Here is an 18,168-nt window from a genome sequence, read left to right as displayed (position 1 = left end):
ACCTGTTAAAATTCAAACTCAAAACGACCAGAAATTACTATTAAAGAATAAATGAAACCCAAAACGAACAAAAATTAAATAAACAATCATAGGAAGAAACATACAACAAGTACGCAATAATATCAATGAATAAATAGATCTTAAAGCGAGTAATCCTTGAATTGGATATAAAATCAAGCTTAAAACTAAAAAAAATATTTTGCTTTTGAAGCATTAATGAAACTTAAAAAAACAATTGTTTAAATAAAAAGCAGATGTTGTACGCTCAACATTTGCTTTTCTCTTCCACTTTTTTTTATAGGCCATGCCTGTTTTGCCAATTTCTCCCCCTTCCCCATCATGTGTACCTGCCTTATAAAAAGCTGTCTTTCTTTCGAAAAACAGGAATACATAATTTTGTTGAAACTCCTTGTAAGGAATTCTTGAACGTAAATAAAATACAGGCTGTGTTATTCACGCCAATTTTCCTGACACTGTACATTCAGTGAGTGAGTCTTGTAAGTTTCAATTGCACAATGGAATCTACCAATATCACCAATATCATGGCCGCTAAAAACTGTTACATGCCTTTTAAACTAGTCATTTATTTTCTTCGGTCGAGTGTAAGTACTTTTCTGCTCCTACACGAACATCCTGCTTTTTGCGTAGGATTATTTAAGTTATTCGCTTAATTCGCCGTATATCATACAATAGGCCCTTCAAAAACTACGGTTCACTCCGACTTTCTAAGGCTATCATGAAACAATGTCAAGTTGTTTGGGCTATTTCGCGCTAAACCAAAAGCCGGTCGGCCAATAACCGGAAGGGAAAGAGTTCGCAAAAAGGGATTTAAAGATATTCGGACTTCACGGGAGAGAAGGAAGAAATAAGCTTTGAATACATCGAGATGGAGGACGAACGTACACAGCCATGTTTATGTTCTGGTGGCGTGGTGCTTCAATGAGTGGCTTGGTGGCTTGGTGCTTCAATGGTAATGGTAACAGTAGCATTGGTAATTGCGAAACTCGTGTAGTAAAATCGTTACCTTTGTGTGAAATAATAAAAATTTTACGAGGAAAAGAAGTTGAACAACTAATGAGATTCTTATCAGAACTCAAAATAGCTACACGACAATATTCAAAAACCAGTAGCCGGAGAACGTCCTAACATAAAAAGATTCCATTAGTTCTATGGCTTTTGTCAACCAAGAGGAAGAAAAAAAAAAGAAAGATTATTATTTTATATTTCAGACAAATATTTTTCCTTGGGCCTACTACCTGAACTATTAAAGCCAAAAAAGTAGTGACAGGGGTGAAAAAATGGAGACTAATATAAATTTTAATGGTCTGAAGACCTCTTAGGGAAACTGAAATTGAGTAATGTGGAAAAGGAAAACTGTCTGTTGCAATTCGAAAACATTTCGGATGCTATAAGAAACTCACAATGTTGTGTCAGCTCAATATTACCAATTTGTTCTACTGATTGTGAGCTCATATTCTTGCCTACAATTACCAAATTATTGATTTTGTGATGACAGCAAAATCTTTTCGGTTCGGTAATTCTTGACTGAAGATTTTTTTCGTTAATATGAATTATTTGTTTCTGGTGTACCCACTGCGTTAGCAGCCGATTTGAGAATTCCTTACTCTCGCTACCTTTTTTTTTTATTAGCGGTCAAATAATCTATTCGCACAGACAAATTCAGAAATAGATGGATTCTGACTGTGATGCCACTCAAAATTCATATTAAAGGTGAACGAGACTGTTATATTGCCTATCTCGCTACTTTTGAAATAATTCTGATAATGCTAATTCATAATTAACTATTCCTTCTCAGAAGGAAACACTGTAGAATTATGAAAATAACTGAAAAAATACTTAACTTTATATAACCCTAGGCCATATAGGCTACCAAATGAACATAAAATGTACCCATTAGATCCCTTATTTTACCTTAATTCGCATTTCGGAGCCAAATTAAGGTCCATACTGGATCTGTTGTGCTCCAGGGTCAATGATGGCAAAATTTTGTCACTGTGCTAGGGCCCAGTGACATGCCATAAGAGAGGTCTGCTAGAGAGATGCAATAAATTTTAAAAAATTTATGCTCCTTTTTAACCTAATAGCTGTTACCCTGACAATGCAGTGCCCCCCTGATAGATATATGTATAGGCCTATTTGTTTTTTGTTCTTTCCATTAATTAATTGTTTATAGGTAAACTAACTTTACACTAGCCTATGCTAATACTTTTTTTTTAAAATACTTGTTGTCTTGTCTCACACTGAGCTGAAAGAAAAAAAACAACAAAAAACAAACAAACAAGTTTTACAATGTATCAATGAATGAATAATTTGAGTGGTTTAGAGTATATCATACAAGTACCAAAAAAAGAATTTGCTAGGCAAAAGTTGGTTGATAAGGGAGCATGATCCAGCATTCTAATTAGATATGAATTTATAATAGTTCAGTCATTGACAGTGCTGCATTTGGTCCTTCATAGCTTTTGGTGTTGTGCAAGAATCTTCTGTACATTTTTATACACAATTTTCTCAACTAACAAGGTTAGTTGCTAAATGCACTAATGATTTCCATAAACTCAGCTTATCAACAATCACATGGACAGATGATTCACAATTGAAAAGCACCACACATTTAATATTTTCACCAACACAGGAGATTGACAGTCATCCTAGCCTTCCCATATTTTACAGCCTTTGCTAGAATACTTGAAAAGAGCTGTTTTCTTTGGAGCATAGAGCCATTAGTAATTTCCAAAAGGAGCTCTCTTCATTTCATTAATTTCTAGAGAAATTAATTTCTAGAGAAATTTCTAGAGAGTTGTTTCCTGGTTTTACCAAAATTTGATGTTCAGATATTGCTCTATCTCCTGATTAAGCTTCTTTATGGACATGGGAAAAACTAAAAACCACCACAAAAGTAACTCTCTTACTGTTGGCTCATCTCAACAATCTGGCGGGTTACTGATGCTCCAGCAAGTATTCTGATACTGAGCCAACAGTGTACATGGTCAATCCTCAGCTCAAAGTAAACTAGTTGCATAATTCACAGATTTTGTAGGTTTTGGGAAAGAGGCTCCTGAGGTTTGAGTTTGGCTCTGAGCCAAATCAGAATTTGTCTTCAAAGTCTGGACTGATTTTCCTAGAATCTTTCCTATACTATAACTAGGGAGGAAATAGAGATAATATTCTCATAAAAAAAAATCCAAGTTTATGAAAAGTCATTGTCTGAGAGAAAAGGAATGAGTAGAGGTATGAAGTCAAAATTACCTTCATAAACTTTAATTTTTGATGTAGAACAACTCCTGAAAATGTAATTCATTTAGCTCAACAACTTTCCAAGTTATCAAAAAGCCACTACACTAGAATTTTACGGAAGCCACATTTTTTCAAAGGCTTTATAAATTGAAAAGGAGCTCTATAAAGGGGAAGATTTTTTAAAGATTCCAAAACTTACAAAAGAAGTAATACTGGATATTCCTACATGCTGCCTTCAAACAAATCTTTGATGTTTTGAAGATGTGCAATTTCAAGATAAAAATTATTCTATCTTAATTTTAGTTGCCTAAAATTAGATGTTGTGCATGAACCATTTAATAGATACCTACTCTACAATCTGAACCACCCATCTGTATATCCAAATAAATTTTGGAAAATTTTAAAAGGATACAATATTGATTTCTCATAAAATTGTTCTTAGTAAATGACCTTAATGCATTTCTCTTACTGAATGGTAGAATCTGTTTAATTTTAATCTGGGTTTTAAAAGAAACAATCATTTTGTCTTTTGCAAGCCAATTATAATAACAATTTTATAAAGATGGCAGCAGTTTTGTTAATCAGTTTGAAAATTGCATTGTGATTGCAAAATCTGTATCTATTTAGAACCAAACCAAAAGGTATCTTTGCACAATTTTATTGCAATCACCTGCAATTTTTTTGCATACAATTATGCTTTGTTCTCATCCAAGCTGACAAAAATTTGAATCCAACCATACTCAATGTTTGGCTTCCTTGCAGTCTGCATCTTGTTTAGTTCTTGCTAGATGCAAAATTGGGAATTGCAATGTATTTTTGCATTGATCTGAAAAAACGCTACTATCTTTGTAAAAATTAATGTCACTGTGAATTTTTTATTTAATCAAAGTTAAAATTTTCAACTTTCATTGCAGTTTATCTCTATTGTACTGAAGATTTGAAAATGCACTTTGCAAGTACTTTTAAAAGCATACCATAAGGTCAAAACTTGGTAGTGACAATCTTGCATAATTTACTTGTAAATTCATATTGGATGGGAATATCCTATGAACATTTTATTCATCAGAGCTGAGTATTAATTTAGCCTACAAAAAGGATCCACAAGCAAGGTAGAATAATGAGGAAATTGTAAGCTTGAATACTTGATAACTTTTTTTAAAGACTTCTAAGGCTTTCTACAGGCTATTTTTCTAGAAAACAATGTGATTTGTGCAATGCTTTTATTCCATCTCTTTTGTGCTTTGTATCATGGCCTCAAGTGTTGGCTGGAATGTTGTTATATAGTTGCAAATAATTATAATTTGGATTTATAGGACTTTTTCAGCTTTATAAAAATAAGACATTAGGCTCTCATCTAGCCCAACTAAATAATCTCAAATAGCTTGTATAAACGTAAATGCTGACTAACAAAAAAATACTCAAGGATAATTTGTTAAAACTTGATGTGCTGTGAGAGTAAAAAGTTGAACCTTTAAATGTAATAAAAAGGGTTTAAGATAGCATTTAAAACTAGGATAACAAACATTTTTAGGAAAAAAACATGGTTTATGCATATGTTATATTGTTTAAGCTTAGTGATTAGCATACTAGACTTGACATCCTTTGTCTGTGAGGACAGGGGCTTGAGCCCTGGTATTGCTAGTTATTTGGTTTGGAACAGGGGTCAGTGGTGTGACTCTGTAAGCTCAGTGAGAGTTGATCCTCTTCTAAATGGGTACCTGGAGAAATATGGGGAAGTTACAGGAAGGCTGTGCAAAAGCACAGGATGGCTGGCCTCCAACTCCCACCCCCCCATTGTACTTCCTAGATGAATGGCCATGAAACAGAGATCAGTGCTGCCAGTAGGGACTGTAAAGTCCAGTGCTGGATACTTTTTTTTTACACTATCTTTTGTTGTTTGCTGAGGTTAGAGGATTGCTTCATTTACTTTACAATAGGTGCAATTTTGTATGCTCTTTTCCTGTTTCTGAAGTTTATCTTCTGCATATATTATTTTTTTAATAGTACCTTCATGATTTTCGGCTGGTTATTATTTGAAAAAAAAACAAAAAAATACATGATTCAATGAATTGGAATCAGAATTGAGAGAATTTAGTGATTTTTAAAGGCTTGGAATTCAGTAAGTTTTCAAGGTTCTTGAATAGAAAATTTACTTTCTATATCTTTTTTTTGCCTCAATAAAGCTAATATTTGAACTCTTGGAGACTAGATAGTAAAACTTGTGTGTTGTAATTTTCTTGTTGCTGTATTACTTAATTAGCTGCTTAACTATGAAACAGGTTAATATAATAATAAGGAAAGATTTGATGATGCCTATTTTGTTGTTTTTTCTGTGCATTTTTGTTCATTTTACTTAAGAAAGCTTATTTGCAACTTTGACATAGTGTTCAGCATAATATTAATTTATAGGCTACTGCTTTAGCTGTTATTTGTTAGTTCTAGAACAGTTTCTTGTTTTGTAAAATTGTTTTCTTTGCTTAGTTAAGAAAGCTCCCTTTTCTCATCTGTCACTGATGTTATGGTAATATCTTATTCAGTTCTGCTCTATTATATTTTTGGCTGAATTCATTTTCTCTAATTTACCCTGATCACTATCTTGAATTATTTTGATATATCTTAAAAATTTCCATAGCTATGGTCAGTCACAAATACAGAATAATATCTTGGAGGGGACGAATGAGAGGGACATAGCTTAGAAGAATAGGTGAATGATATGCATAATATATGATATTAAAGGAAAAATTGCAGAAATCTTATGATTCCTGGTACCAAAAGTCTAAACATCCCCTTTACCTTTTAAGTTCTTGAGATTAAGTATTGACAAGAAGGAAAACAAGGAAAATGTGATTTTTCATTTTTATTTTGTAAAATAACTTTAGAAGAGAGTAAGCAAATATTATGGGAATTGAAGCTTTTTATATAATTAATTTATAATGATTTTTCCAAGCAGTTTTTCAAAGAAAAGTAAAGAGCTAGATTAAATAATTTCTGAGACCACACTGGCTAATCATGATAAAACGAAACAATAGTAAAAAAAGAGAAAAACGAGGATTATACAAGCCAGTGAAAAATATGGACTAAAATGCAAATATTTCGGTCAAGACCTCCGCTTGACCGTCCTCAGTGCAAGACATTTTGTTTTGCAATGGATATCCCATCAATTTACTGGAATCCATAATAGAAAAAAGGCAGAAAAAGATTTATCATCTCCACAACCTCCAACGGATATCATCCCTTTAGTGGGTGATCAGAAAGTTTTTACTGTTTTGCCCTATTTTCCCAAATTAGGTGACAAATTGCAAAGAATTCTTAAAAAACATAACTTACATGTTACCTTCAAAAATTCTAATAAAATCCAGAACTATTTTAACAGCGGTTAAGATAAAACGAGCCCTATTTCGGGCAATGGTGTTTATAGGGTTCCATGTTTTTGCTGCTGTTTCTGTGCTGGAAGAACCCACCAGCAATTGGGGGAGAGATTTTTGGAACAGAGGTCCTCAATCAAGAAAGCTATGGAGCTACGCCAAAGGCCTGAGACATTTGATTCTTCCTTGGCTCAACATATGTTTGACAACTCACACCATTTTGTTTTATTCGATAACACCTCCATTATTGCCCCTGTTGAAGGCCTCATCAAAGTTTTCCGGGAGCCAGTTGAGTTAAAAAATTACATTCACCAAAAGGTTGCTCTCAATAGAGACATGGGAGAAACCTATTTAAGCCCCATTTATAATGAACTAATTAATTCTGATTGTTTTTACTTAAATATTAAAAAAAAAAATCACATTCTGCAACCTAGCCTAAACTGTGATGCTGTTTTACCTGGAAAACAATAAGCTTTTAAAAAGGCTCTATCTGAATTAAAAAATTGAGTTCCCGGTCAGTACTTTATTTTTTCTACTGGTTACCCTTTCACTGTTATGGACCGAGGGACTTCAAATTTTAGTCCTGCTTTATTTTTAGGTTTGGAATTTTTTTTATAGTATCGATGGATTTTTATTTGTAATTTCAATGTCAATATCTTTCCCTGAGAATGGTCAAGCGGAAGTCTTGACCGAAATATTTACATTTTAGTCCATATTTTTCACTGGCTTGTATAATTCTCGTTTTTCTCTTTTTTTTTACTATTGTTTCGTTTTAAGAGCTACATTAAACCAAAGATGAGCAGAAGAGCAGTCAAATCATTTTTCAAGCATAAAACTACTATAAAGCTCTATCAATAAATAACTAAAACCCAAAACAAACCAAAATTATATTAAATGACCAATTCAAACTCAAAACAACCAGAAATCCCTGCAAAGAAGAGTAGGGTTAATGCCCCCACGCCTTCTTAGGACAAGAACATAATTTACACTTTATTGCCCTTTGATTAAATGATCATCCTACTCCTCATTACCTGAAAGTTCCAATTTAATACCATAAGCCATTCCTGAAATACGTCCTTTGACAACTTAAGTGCATATAGTGTTTTTGATTTAATTCAACACTCCTCTCAACATGTGCTGAAAGCTTCACCTGAATTCCTTCGACCTTTTGGACACAGAGGTCAAACATTCCCCCCCCGCACTTTCCTTATAACACTATATATAAGCAATGGACAAATTGCATAACTTACAACCTTTGCCCCAAAGGCTAGAAGAGGGGAGCTTTCAACTATGCTGAACAAAATGGCTATGTCAAAATTTTGACTGGATGTTTTTTTTTGGAAAAAAAGGGGTGTGGGGGGCAGGCTAATTGCCCTCCATTTACTTCTGCCTCTTAAAAAGGTCACTAAAAGTTTCAATTTCCAATCCAACATGCCACTTACAAAGTCTCTACAACAAATCCTTCCATACAAAGTGGCTTTGTGAGAAAAAAAAAAAAATAATACATAAAGAGCCCACTTTGCTATGAAAGAAAAAGCTATGCTATGATACAATATAACTTGGGAATATTAATTTTTTTCTTTGTTTTGCCATTTTACTGGTGACAGAAACAGTCATTTTGGGCTTGGCATTATGAAGAAAATGTAATAAATAGTTAAGTCAATAAATGCCAAAAATAAAGTCTTCAAGATCAGATAATGCCCTTTTTATGGTCAGAAACTTCAAATTCCTACATGCAATCAACTTTTGTTGTTAGTTTTTTAGTCAGAAATTCAGAAACAGTAGATGATTGATAATCATCTGTAGCATAAGGAGCATCTCTAATGCCAAATTTTATTAGTTAGTATGACCACATAGGGTCTCAAAATTGTTATTGATGCCACAAAAAGACAGAAAAAAGTATTTGAATTAGAATCAGAATCTTGAAAATTTTTGGCATCATCCCATTTCTAACAAACCTGTGTTTTAATTTAAATACAAAAACGCTTATATATGCCTTTCATTTAGAGTGGTCTCCTGTTGCATCTTGGAAGTGGGTTGCTAAAGACGACAATTGTGGCATTTGCCGTATGGCATTTGATGCTTGCTGTACTGACTGCAAATTCCCAGGTGATGATTGCCCTTTAGTGTGGGGTCAGTGTTCTCATTGCTTTCATATGCACTGTATTATGAAATGGCTTCAGCAACAGCAAAGCAACCAACAATGTCCGATGTGTCGCCAAGAATGGAAGTTCAAAGAATAGGTTTGTGAATCTGAATCCTAAATTTTGCAATAAAGCTTTCAGTAAATTTTTGAGTTCTGTTTGGTCAACAGGTGAATAAATCATTGTTGTAAATAACACTATTTGGTGTTAATATTACAATCTAAAAAAAAAAAAAAAAAAAATCAAAAGCTATTACTATCTTTTTATATTCTATTGATTCTGCTCATTTGGCTTATTGGTTTCGGGTTATTAAGAGAGGTGTTTTAAAAAATATTTTTAAAAAAAGAAGTGGCACTTCTTCAATCTTGTGGAAAGTGATAAAGATGGTATGAACCTACGAAGATCTGGGAAAATTATCTGTTAATGTGAGCAAAAGCTAGCTGAGTAGACAAAGAGAGAAAAATCTTGAAAAAAAACAAGTTTGTGGCCAGTAGAAAGAAATGGAAATAGAAAGAAAAGGAAAGAAAAGACCAGCCGAAAGAAAGTAAAAAACCTTGTGTCTTCACCTTTAAGAACAGAAATAATCTAAAACAAAAGAAAAGGGATAAAATCTAAACTCAAAATAATGAAAATAAAAATATTAACCTACAAAGCATAATCTGCCTCTTTTTTTAGTCAAAATCTGCTGTACAGACTGGATTTTTTTAACATGGGAGCTGACTCCTGCTGAAAAGTTTCCAAAGGAACTGAGTATCTAGTCCGCAGAAATCTGCACCGTAATTTTAGCACTTGAAACGTGCTAAAATTACCCCCCCCCCCCCTATATTAAATAATATCCTTTTCTGACTTGTAATCTGCTCTACATGCCCATCCCCCTTTTAAAAATTATGCTGAAGACATGAAACATATGCCCAGGCCATGGGAATAAGCTGTAATTGTAGGTCAGATCGAGCAGCAAATAATGCAGTGGATCTCCCATACGTTCGCCATCATCCCCTTCTTGTGAGACATTTGTTTATATAGATTGGAAAGAGTTTACCCGCAACTACCAACTCCTTTAAACTTGGTTATTTTCATGCTAGATTAATCCATAAAACGCATGCAAATGTTTTATAGCTGAATCAATACACTTTCCTTTGGAATAGTGATGACAATTGGGTAATGGCATTAGGTCACCAATATTTTTTGCCTTCCCCCTCCCCACATTTTGAAAAACATATATTTTTCGATATTTCTATTGAAAAATGGTCTTTTCATCCCCAGAAACAAAAATTCCCCCTTAGATTTTGAAAAATACATTTTTGCTTTCCCTCTCCCTAATTTATGGGAATTGACGCCACTGCTTCGCAAAAAACCATCTCCCTCTGGCGAACCTTCCAATAACCCGCGCTGTAGTTTTTGCCAAACTAATATCATAACACAGGGGAATTTTGCTTCGAAAAAATTATATTTTATGTTTAATAGATTCGGAGAAACCCTTGTTTATAAAGCCATATTTCAAGCATCGGCATCGCTTTGCCGTCAATTTTTGTCTTAATTCTTTTTTAAGGAATTATTTTTTTCTCATAATAATAAAATGACCTTAGGTCCAAACAATTTTTTGTAGAACAAAAAAAACAAACAAAAAAAAACAAACTGTTTTTCGCTTATTCTTTGACACACTGATTTGTAAAATATCTGCTTAAGAATAATAAAATTGTAAATGAGAACCGAGATATCTATTTAGAATAAGGAAGGTAAGATAAAATAGCTGACAAATCTGGATGGGAGTGTTGCCTCTCCAGAGGGCTTGAATTTGCTGTTGAATATCAGAAATCACGAGAGAGTGATTTTGTGAAAGGAGGTATGCTTGTCCCCTTAGTAAGGGGGAGGATGAAGATTTGGACCATTTTCTACGGAAGTGCTTTCTGATTTCAGGGGAAAATACAGGAGATTAATTTGCAACTTCCTGACATTCTTCAATGTTGTAACCCAACAACAATAACTGGAATCCGTGTATATATATAGATAAATGAGAAAGACGAAAAAGCTTAAGTTATTTTGTAGAGATGAGCTATTTTTTTGTTTTGTATTCCGTTTGTGTATGCTTTGTAATTTGTTTGTTTGTGATTTTCTTATTTTGTGTACATTTTTTGTGTAAATATCATCAGGGCTTTTGAAATACAAATGTATAGAAATATAAAAAAGGGGATTTTCGGGATACCATTTTTTTATTCTTTATAGGTATGGAGTATTCTTCAAATCTTTCTCAACTTATTAATTCAGTTGCACAAAAATTTCCTCTAATAACCCCGCGTCCCTGCGGAAATCTCCAGGTTTTTTTATGATTTTGCCGAAAATTCCTGATTAGGTTGTGTTAAGGCCTGATTCCTTGTTAGCTTAGGGTTACGCATATTTCAGTGTAATTCGCTCACTTCATTATTTTTTTTCAACTTGTAACCCCAAAATGCTGACTTCCCACAAAACATATTCATACGTATGTTTCTGAAGACATTGTTTCTTCTTTGAAGCTAAACGTCACTGAGGGTTTTTGGCACATATGACGAGAATTTCTTAGTTTTTTGGCTGTGTGATTTGTTTTCTTTTATATTTCTGTTTTCGTTCCTAATGGGAACTCACAAAGAGAAGTAGCAGTCTGACAATTTTGGGAAAAATGTTTTTGTCTATTCAAAAGACAAAGACAAGCCACTATTATTTTCTTTCAAGGCGGGGAGTAGTGTTCAGACTCATCTCATTTTATGTACTCAGTTTAAGCCAACTTACAAATAGGGAATGATCTCTAACAACCGTATCCTTCGTGAGCGGACGTTTTAATGACATTTGCTCATTCAAGATTTTCAAGATGAAGACTCGCCCATTCAATATTTTTTTTATTTTGCAAGCACTTTTGATCGTCTCGAAGTCTTGGCCCTCCCCAAAGTCAAATGATTTCAGAACCCCTCCCCATAATTTACCTATTTCTCACAAGTTATCTCTTCTTTTGGTGTTTTAACTAATTAGAGGGAATTCCTTTTAGAATTATTTTGCGAACAATTTCTGAAGATTTCCAACTGACGTTTGTCTTTCCTGCCTATGGGGTAGACAAGCTAATTGACCCCTTGACATTCTTAACGTGGTGAGCGACGAAACTACTGTCTAAAAGTTTGCCTTTGTGCGCAGGAACATACGAATGGAGGAGGGACTTTCCACAAGATTCAGAAAAAAAAGTATAATACCCCAAAATAAATTGCTTGGTTCAATTGTATAGTGAAAACTTATCAGTCCATGGAGAGTTTAGAGATTGAAATGAACCAGGGACCACAAGTTGAAAAAGGACGTCTAGATGACACAATTGATATTCGAAATTTCTAATTTCAAAACTTTAGTTTTATGGTCCTTTTACACTATGCTCTAGAGCCTTTGCACTATCATAACTCAAGACTTTACGTTACGTTGTGTAATCTTAAGGAACAAATTTTGTCTGTAGGGTAGTCAGTGCTAATTAGACTCAAACTATTCTTAGAATTCTATATTACGTAAATTTATGCTGCAATACAAACAATTCAACATAACAGCAATGAAATGGAATTTCTGGATCAATCAATTTTAAACTTACTTATCCTAGGAAAATTTTCTTGCTGGATTGGAGCTTGATTCTTCATCTGTATTCCACATTTTGAACTTCGAATAAATGTTTGTGATGAATTTAGACGATGAATCTGATGATTTTCTATATTTTTACTTTTGCCTATCGGAAAAGGACTTGTTTAAGTTTGAAAGGGTTATACGTAACATAACTACTTAGAATAGAAAATTATGTAACCCATTACTCTAAATGGGATCTTGTTGCAATGCTTCTTCTCTTAAAAACAAGTCACTGTTAGGTATATATATATTTTTTTAAATACTCAAATTATGTATACTTAGTACCTTTAGTTAAGTATAAATTCTTCATACTTAACACGAACGCATAATATTTTCCTGGTAGGGAGCTGAAGGGGCCTTAACTTTAAAAAAATGCCAACAAAAATAAGTGACAACCCCAAAAATATATGAAATTATATGAGCAATTATAGAAATATTTAAAATTTTAGGAGTGTGCGGGCAAGACCCAACCACCTTTTTATCGTCCCATTTGGGGGGAAGTGGTGTCATAAACCTCTTAAGGCTAAAAAACATGCCATAAATACAAAGGAAGGTGAAACTTTCCTGAAAACATGGCAGAAGGCCACGTTTATTAATGCTCGCGTGGTTTCTTTTTCTTTTGACAGATTCTGATAAAACCCAAATATCTACACTTCCGCCAATCCCCAAAAGTCTTGTGAATTATATGCGCTTCAATGGAGTTGCTCAGAATACCCCCACTTCAAGTCCAAGAAGTACTCCGAGTAGAGAAGGAACTCCTGGAAGAAGGCCTCCGCATCCACCTCCTGTTTTCTCTTTTGATGAATTAAACTCCAGTCTGGGTAGTCTTTCAGTTTCTTCTGTAATTGATGAAGAGGGAAGTTCAACAACCCCATTAAGAAGAAATAGTTTAATGGGCCAGCAATTGAGTGTCCTGAAGAAAGAAATGGTAATTTTAAATGAAACTTATTTATGCTTGGTTCTTAGTTAATACGGAATTTGCAATTGTAATGCGAATTCCGCACTGAGGTGCATATATGTCGCCATCTTTACTAGTTCTTGTCGTACTCACTTCGAATTCTTGCATGCAATCAAGTCTGATTTTTTCGTGACGTAATTTTATCAGATTGCATAGCTATATGTACAATTTTGGAAAATATGTAGAATCTTAATACTAAACAATAGTCTTGCAAGCAAACTATGTATAAGCTAGAAAGGCATTTAATACTGAATACAAAGACCCACATACGAAATTCGCATGGTTCTTATGCGAATTTTCATTGGATTCGGTGAGAACCAAGCAATAAAGGAAATCACTATTATATCACACACTTTATCACACACGCACACTTTATCACAATAAAGGAAATCGCAATAAAGGAAGGAAGAGACTGAACATTTCGAATATTCGAAACATTATAATATCAGATTTCTTCAGTCGTATAACATGGGAAATTCTTAAAATACCAAGGACATTAAAAATAGAATTTAATTCTTTAAACTGGTTAAGTGGAAATTTACACAACCATACATGTCTTAAAAAATTTGGATTAAACAAGGAATTCAATTTTTAATGAAAATCTTCAATTCTTAATTTAGTTTTTTTTACACTTGTGAGCGCCAAGTTTAAAAATAAAGAACGTGTGTGAAGTAAAAAAAAAAAAAAATCAACATAGAGATTAATCGGCAGCAAACTGGGTAAAAGAATAGTGATTAGATGAGTAAGGTTATGTAAAACTGTAGGTTAACCCTAACATCCTGTTAATAGATAGGAATTGAAAAGAAGTATATATATCATGGAATCACCAAAAATCTAAGCTATGCATTAGTTTGTTTTGTTATTAAAATTATTCAGCGCTTCAGATTACCGGTTGTTGACTTGCTTGCAAAAACATCTTTTTGGAAAAACCATTTTGTTATATTTATCCCTTCCAAGTTTTTATTTTAAAAAAGTATCACTTTTATTACTTGACTTGTATCACATAAAGCAGAAATATTGAATTCATTGTTTCGCTTCAGAAACCAAGAAAAGAAATGCAGACATGACACATTCAAGTGGAAAAAGTGACTTGTATCGAAATATCAAATTGGTTTGTAACAACCAAAAGAAAAATCGTAGAAAATCCTGGGTTTCGACCTAATCGACGTAAGATGGAGCCAGGTGGTAAAAAAGTTTTCATTTTGGTGTCAGAAAGGCAGAATTTTCTTTTTAAAGTTCTGGAAAAGACAACCTCTGAAAATGTTCTAGCAGGCCTGCTGGAAAACCCTTAAACATACACACCCCCCCCTATTTTTAGGGTCTGCCCTTTCCTCAACGTTACAAAGAAATTCTGCTCCATTTAATCGAAAAAAGAAAATTCATACTTTCTGATAATGTAGGTGTCATTAAAACAGAATATCTCTGTCTGGCAAAAAACCCAAAAATATAAATTTTTTTTTAAGATTTTCGGGTTGGTGTCTGCTTATAGTTTTCTGTCAATTATTCGGATCTCTTATCCAAGCTCTAGAAGTTATGACAAGACCGCCCAATCGAGTCTAAATAATCTGGCAACATAAACTTAAAAAGCTTGAAATGGACAAGGTAAGGTCATCCTCTCAAAGAGTCTTGGGGAAAGTAAATGATTCAAAAATTACCCTCAATGTAATTTTAAATTAGTTTTAGTTCTGAAATGAAATGTCATGGTTTATCTTAGCGAAGCATTTCCCAACATACAGCCGAGGCCGTATCCAGTGGGGTTTAAACCCCCCTGAAATGTTTGTCCGACTCATAAAAACGTAATAAAATGAGTATAAACAAATTTTTGATGAATTTTTAAGTTTTTTGTAACCCCCCTCCCGAAAAAAAAAATCATTTTTACCCCAACCCCCCACCCCCCCCCCCGAAAAATTCCTGGATACGTCCCTGATAATTGCATTTTACAACTTGATTTTATTTGAAACAAGTAAGCTAATGAACAAATCTAGGGAGTTTGATTCAGCCCCAAATGCGGCCTGTTTTAAGGATCGTGTAAAAGGAGAATTATAATCGCTGTGGTCGATATCATCGTTGTTTTCTAAATTACTTATCGGGCTCATCTCTTATAAGAGAGCTTTCTTATCAGCTTACGTAGTTTCTTACATACCATCAGCCTCATCTCCTACGTAATCAGCAAGTTTTTCTTATCAGCAAATCGTTTTCTTATCAGCATATGAATTTTTTGACTCATTTTGTTAAAGTACTAAGTACACCAAAATGAAAACATTTTTTTCCACCTGGATCTGTCATATATTTTTACATAATTTTACTCATCCATTCAAGGATTTTCTGCGATTTTTTTTTTCGGTTGTTGTTTTTTTTTTTTTATTGTTACAGACCAGGTTGATATTTTGATGCAAGTCGTTTTTTACACTTTAATATGTCATGTCTGCATTCCCTTTCTTCGTTTCTGAAGCGAAACAGTGAATTTAATATTCTGCTTTATGTGATACAAGTAACAAAAGTGACATTTTAAAAAAAAGTGAATATTTGGAAGGGATAGATATAACAAAATTGGATTATTGGTCTTTCCAAAACGATGTTTTTGCAGGTAAGTCAACAACTGCTAGTTTGAAGCGCTGAATAACTTTAATAATAAACAAATTAATGCACAGCTTAGATTTTTACCTATTCTATGAAATACATACTTCTTTTCAATTCCTGTTTGTTAACAAAATGTTAGGGTTAGCCTATATTTTTACATAATTTTACTCATCCAATCACTATTCTTTTACCGTGTTTGCTGTCGATTTTGATTCTGTTTTCCTTCTGCTACAGCAATCAGGAGAGTTATACGTTCTAGAGGTCAATGATGATATATTTTTTTCGCTTCACAGACGTTCTTTGTTTTTAAACTTGGCGCCCACGAGTGTAAAAAACTAATTAAGAAATGAAGAAATTTTTCATTAAAAAATACTATTCCCGGCTTTTCCAAATGTTATAAGATATATATGGTTGTGTAAGTTTCAACTTAGCCAATATCCAAACAGCGAATTTGACTTTGATAAACGTTTGAAAACTATAGTGTTTACGCCTTGCAGGTTGACATGCAGGAGCACCAATCATGGGGACATGGAGGGGGAGTCACCCCCTTGGATCTAAAATAATACGTTTTGTTTTGGTATTTTCATTAAAAATATCGAAAAAATTCTCCCCTAAGGCTTTTGAATTTTTTGTTTTGCATTTTAATTAAAGACGACTGAAAAAATGCCTGTCCCCCTAGGTTTCCTTTATTGGCAGCCCTGTTGATATGAACCGGAATCGATTTCAAATAGAGAAATTTTGATGGCAATAATTCCTATTTTGTATTGGCAGTAAAGTCATCAGTAGTGTCGAGGAAGAAAATTTAGATCTGACCATTTGAATTATTTTTGTAAGTAAGTAAACAAGTCGGTTCCTTTGAGAAGTTTAATATTTTTTTTTTATAAATACATATTTTATTGAGTTTTACTTGATTTTAATCTTTTGACATGTTGTGTCCCATGTACATACATATTTATATTTTATTAACGAATTTGATAAAATGACAGTTTCAAATAATGGTTAATGAATGATTTATTCACTCTGACAATTTAATTTTGCGTTCTTTAGCCAGATTGAAGTTTTTTTCATTATTTTTAAACTTTTTTGATGTTTTTGTTTTGATCTCGAAATTTGAATTCCGCCCTTCGGACTTGTGATAGCTATTTCTTAAAATTGATATCTCCTCCTGTAAAATCAATTTCCTTTTATGACAGTTGTTTCGGCGGAAAATAATATAGACATACCGGCACCAGGGTGGTGCTGAAATCGAATTGAAATAAACCTATTATCCCTTGTCCGGGGCTGTATCTAGGATTTTGTTTTCGCGGGGGGGGGGGGGGGTATACAAAATAAATTTTTTTTGGGGGGGGGGACAAAAAAACGCATCAAAAATTTATTTAAATTCATTTTTGTACGTTTTCTAAGAATCGGACAAACATCTCGGGGAGGAGGTTCAAACCCCCCTCCCCCCTGGATACGGCCTTGACAGTGTCTATTAATTTTTTTGAAAAGGAGTTGCTTCAAATTGTAAAGACTCTTTCCAATTTGTATTTCCAAAGTTGTCCAATTTCCAAAAGAAGTTCCAATTTGTAAAGACGTTTTCGAAGACCCGTCTGACTGAACATATTTCAAACAGTAAGCTGTACGAAAAAATGTGGTTCTATCCCGCTTTCTAGGGCTTTAAATAGAGAAAGGTCGTTTTTGGCCATCTGTCTAGGGCCAAAGGAAAAGCAGGTTGTCCTCAAACTGGGTGGGAGGAGGTTGCAAGGAACGATTTAAGGGAAAGTGGAACTAGTTGGCAGAGTGTAAAGAGGGAGGCTTTGAATGATCAGGGTGGAGGAAGAGCATGCGTAGCTGAGTTGACCTCACTGGTGCTGTAGTGAGTTATTAGCAGTAATAAGTGTATCTACCTTTATAGGACTAACTAAATACGGAATTTTCTAGGCCAAGTTGAGACAAATGGATATGCAACTCCTCTGCCATCTATGGTCTGTGCATGAACGAATCCAAGATCTTAGGCAGAGCTTTAGTGAATCAAACTGTTCAAATATATCTGACTCCGACTACTATAATAGCTTTGATTTTGATGAAGCTGATGAAACAGACTATGAGGAAAATGTGTATGATGAGCCAGCGGTCTCTGAATCCGAAGCTATTGTGGATGATAGCTCCTCCCCATTTGATGTTAGGACATGTACTATGAGACAAACTAGCCTATAATAAACTGCTAATTTTATTAGTGGCAATATATGTTTTACTACTG

At 33.8% G+C, this 18,168-nt stretch overlaps 1 protein-coding gene across 4 annotated transcripts; it reads left to right on the top strand.

Moving 5' to 3' along the window:
- Window positions 1-1,614: 1,614 nt before the first annotated feature.
- On the top strand, window positions 1,615-18,168 carry LOC148950679 (anaphase-promoting complex subunit 11-like). 4 transcript variants are annotated; one of them, XM_089092560.1, is made up of 3 exons: window positions 1,615-1,731; window positions 8,628-8,863; window positions 17,850-17,982. In XM_089092560.1, the coding sequence occupies exons 1-2, from the start codon at window positions 1,707-1,709 to the stop codon at window positions 8,861-8,863; spliced, it is 261 nt and encodes an 86-aa protein (XP_088948686.1). In that variant the 5' UTR covers window positions 1,615-1,706; the 3' UTR covers window positions 17,850-17,982. The 4 variants fall into 4 exon arrangements, with proteins under 4 accessions (XP_088948686.1, XP_088948685.1, XP_088948683.1 ...); XM_089092559.1 differs by lacking the exon at window positions 17,850-17,982 and adding an exon at window positions 13,015-13,151; XM_089092557.1 differs by lacking the exon at window positions 1,615-1,731 and adding an exon at window positions 13,015-13,316 and having other exon boundaries at window positions 17,850-18,168.

Source organism: Artemia sp. Qi Xiang Cuo, chromosome 7 (assembly GCF_049724085.1).
Source record: "Artemia sp. Qi Xiang Cuo chromosome 7, ASM4972408v1, whole genome shotgun sequence".
NCBI lineage: Eukaryota > Metazoa > Arthropoda > Branchiopoda > Anostraca > Artemiidae > Artemia > Artemia sp. Qi Xiang Cuo.
This window is presented reverse-complemented; position numbering and strand designations above follow the sequence as displayed.

Excerpts from the sequence above, each read along its gene's own strand:
- LOC148950679 (XM_089092557.1), top strand. The coding sequence starts at position 8,794 with ATGGCTTCAGCAACAGCAAAGCAACCAACAATGTCCGATGTGTCGCCA. Across the intron at positions 8,864-13,014 it reads AATGGAAGTTCAAAGAATAG|ATTCTGATAAAACCCAAATA; the intron begins GTTTGTGAATCT and ends TTCTTTTGACAG. Across the intron at positions 13,317-17,849 it reads GTGTCCTGAAGAAAGAAATG|GCCAAGTTGAGACAAATGGA; the intron begins GTAATTTTAAAT and ends GGAATTTTCTAG.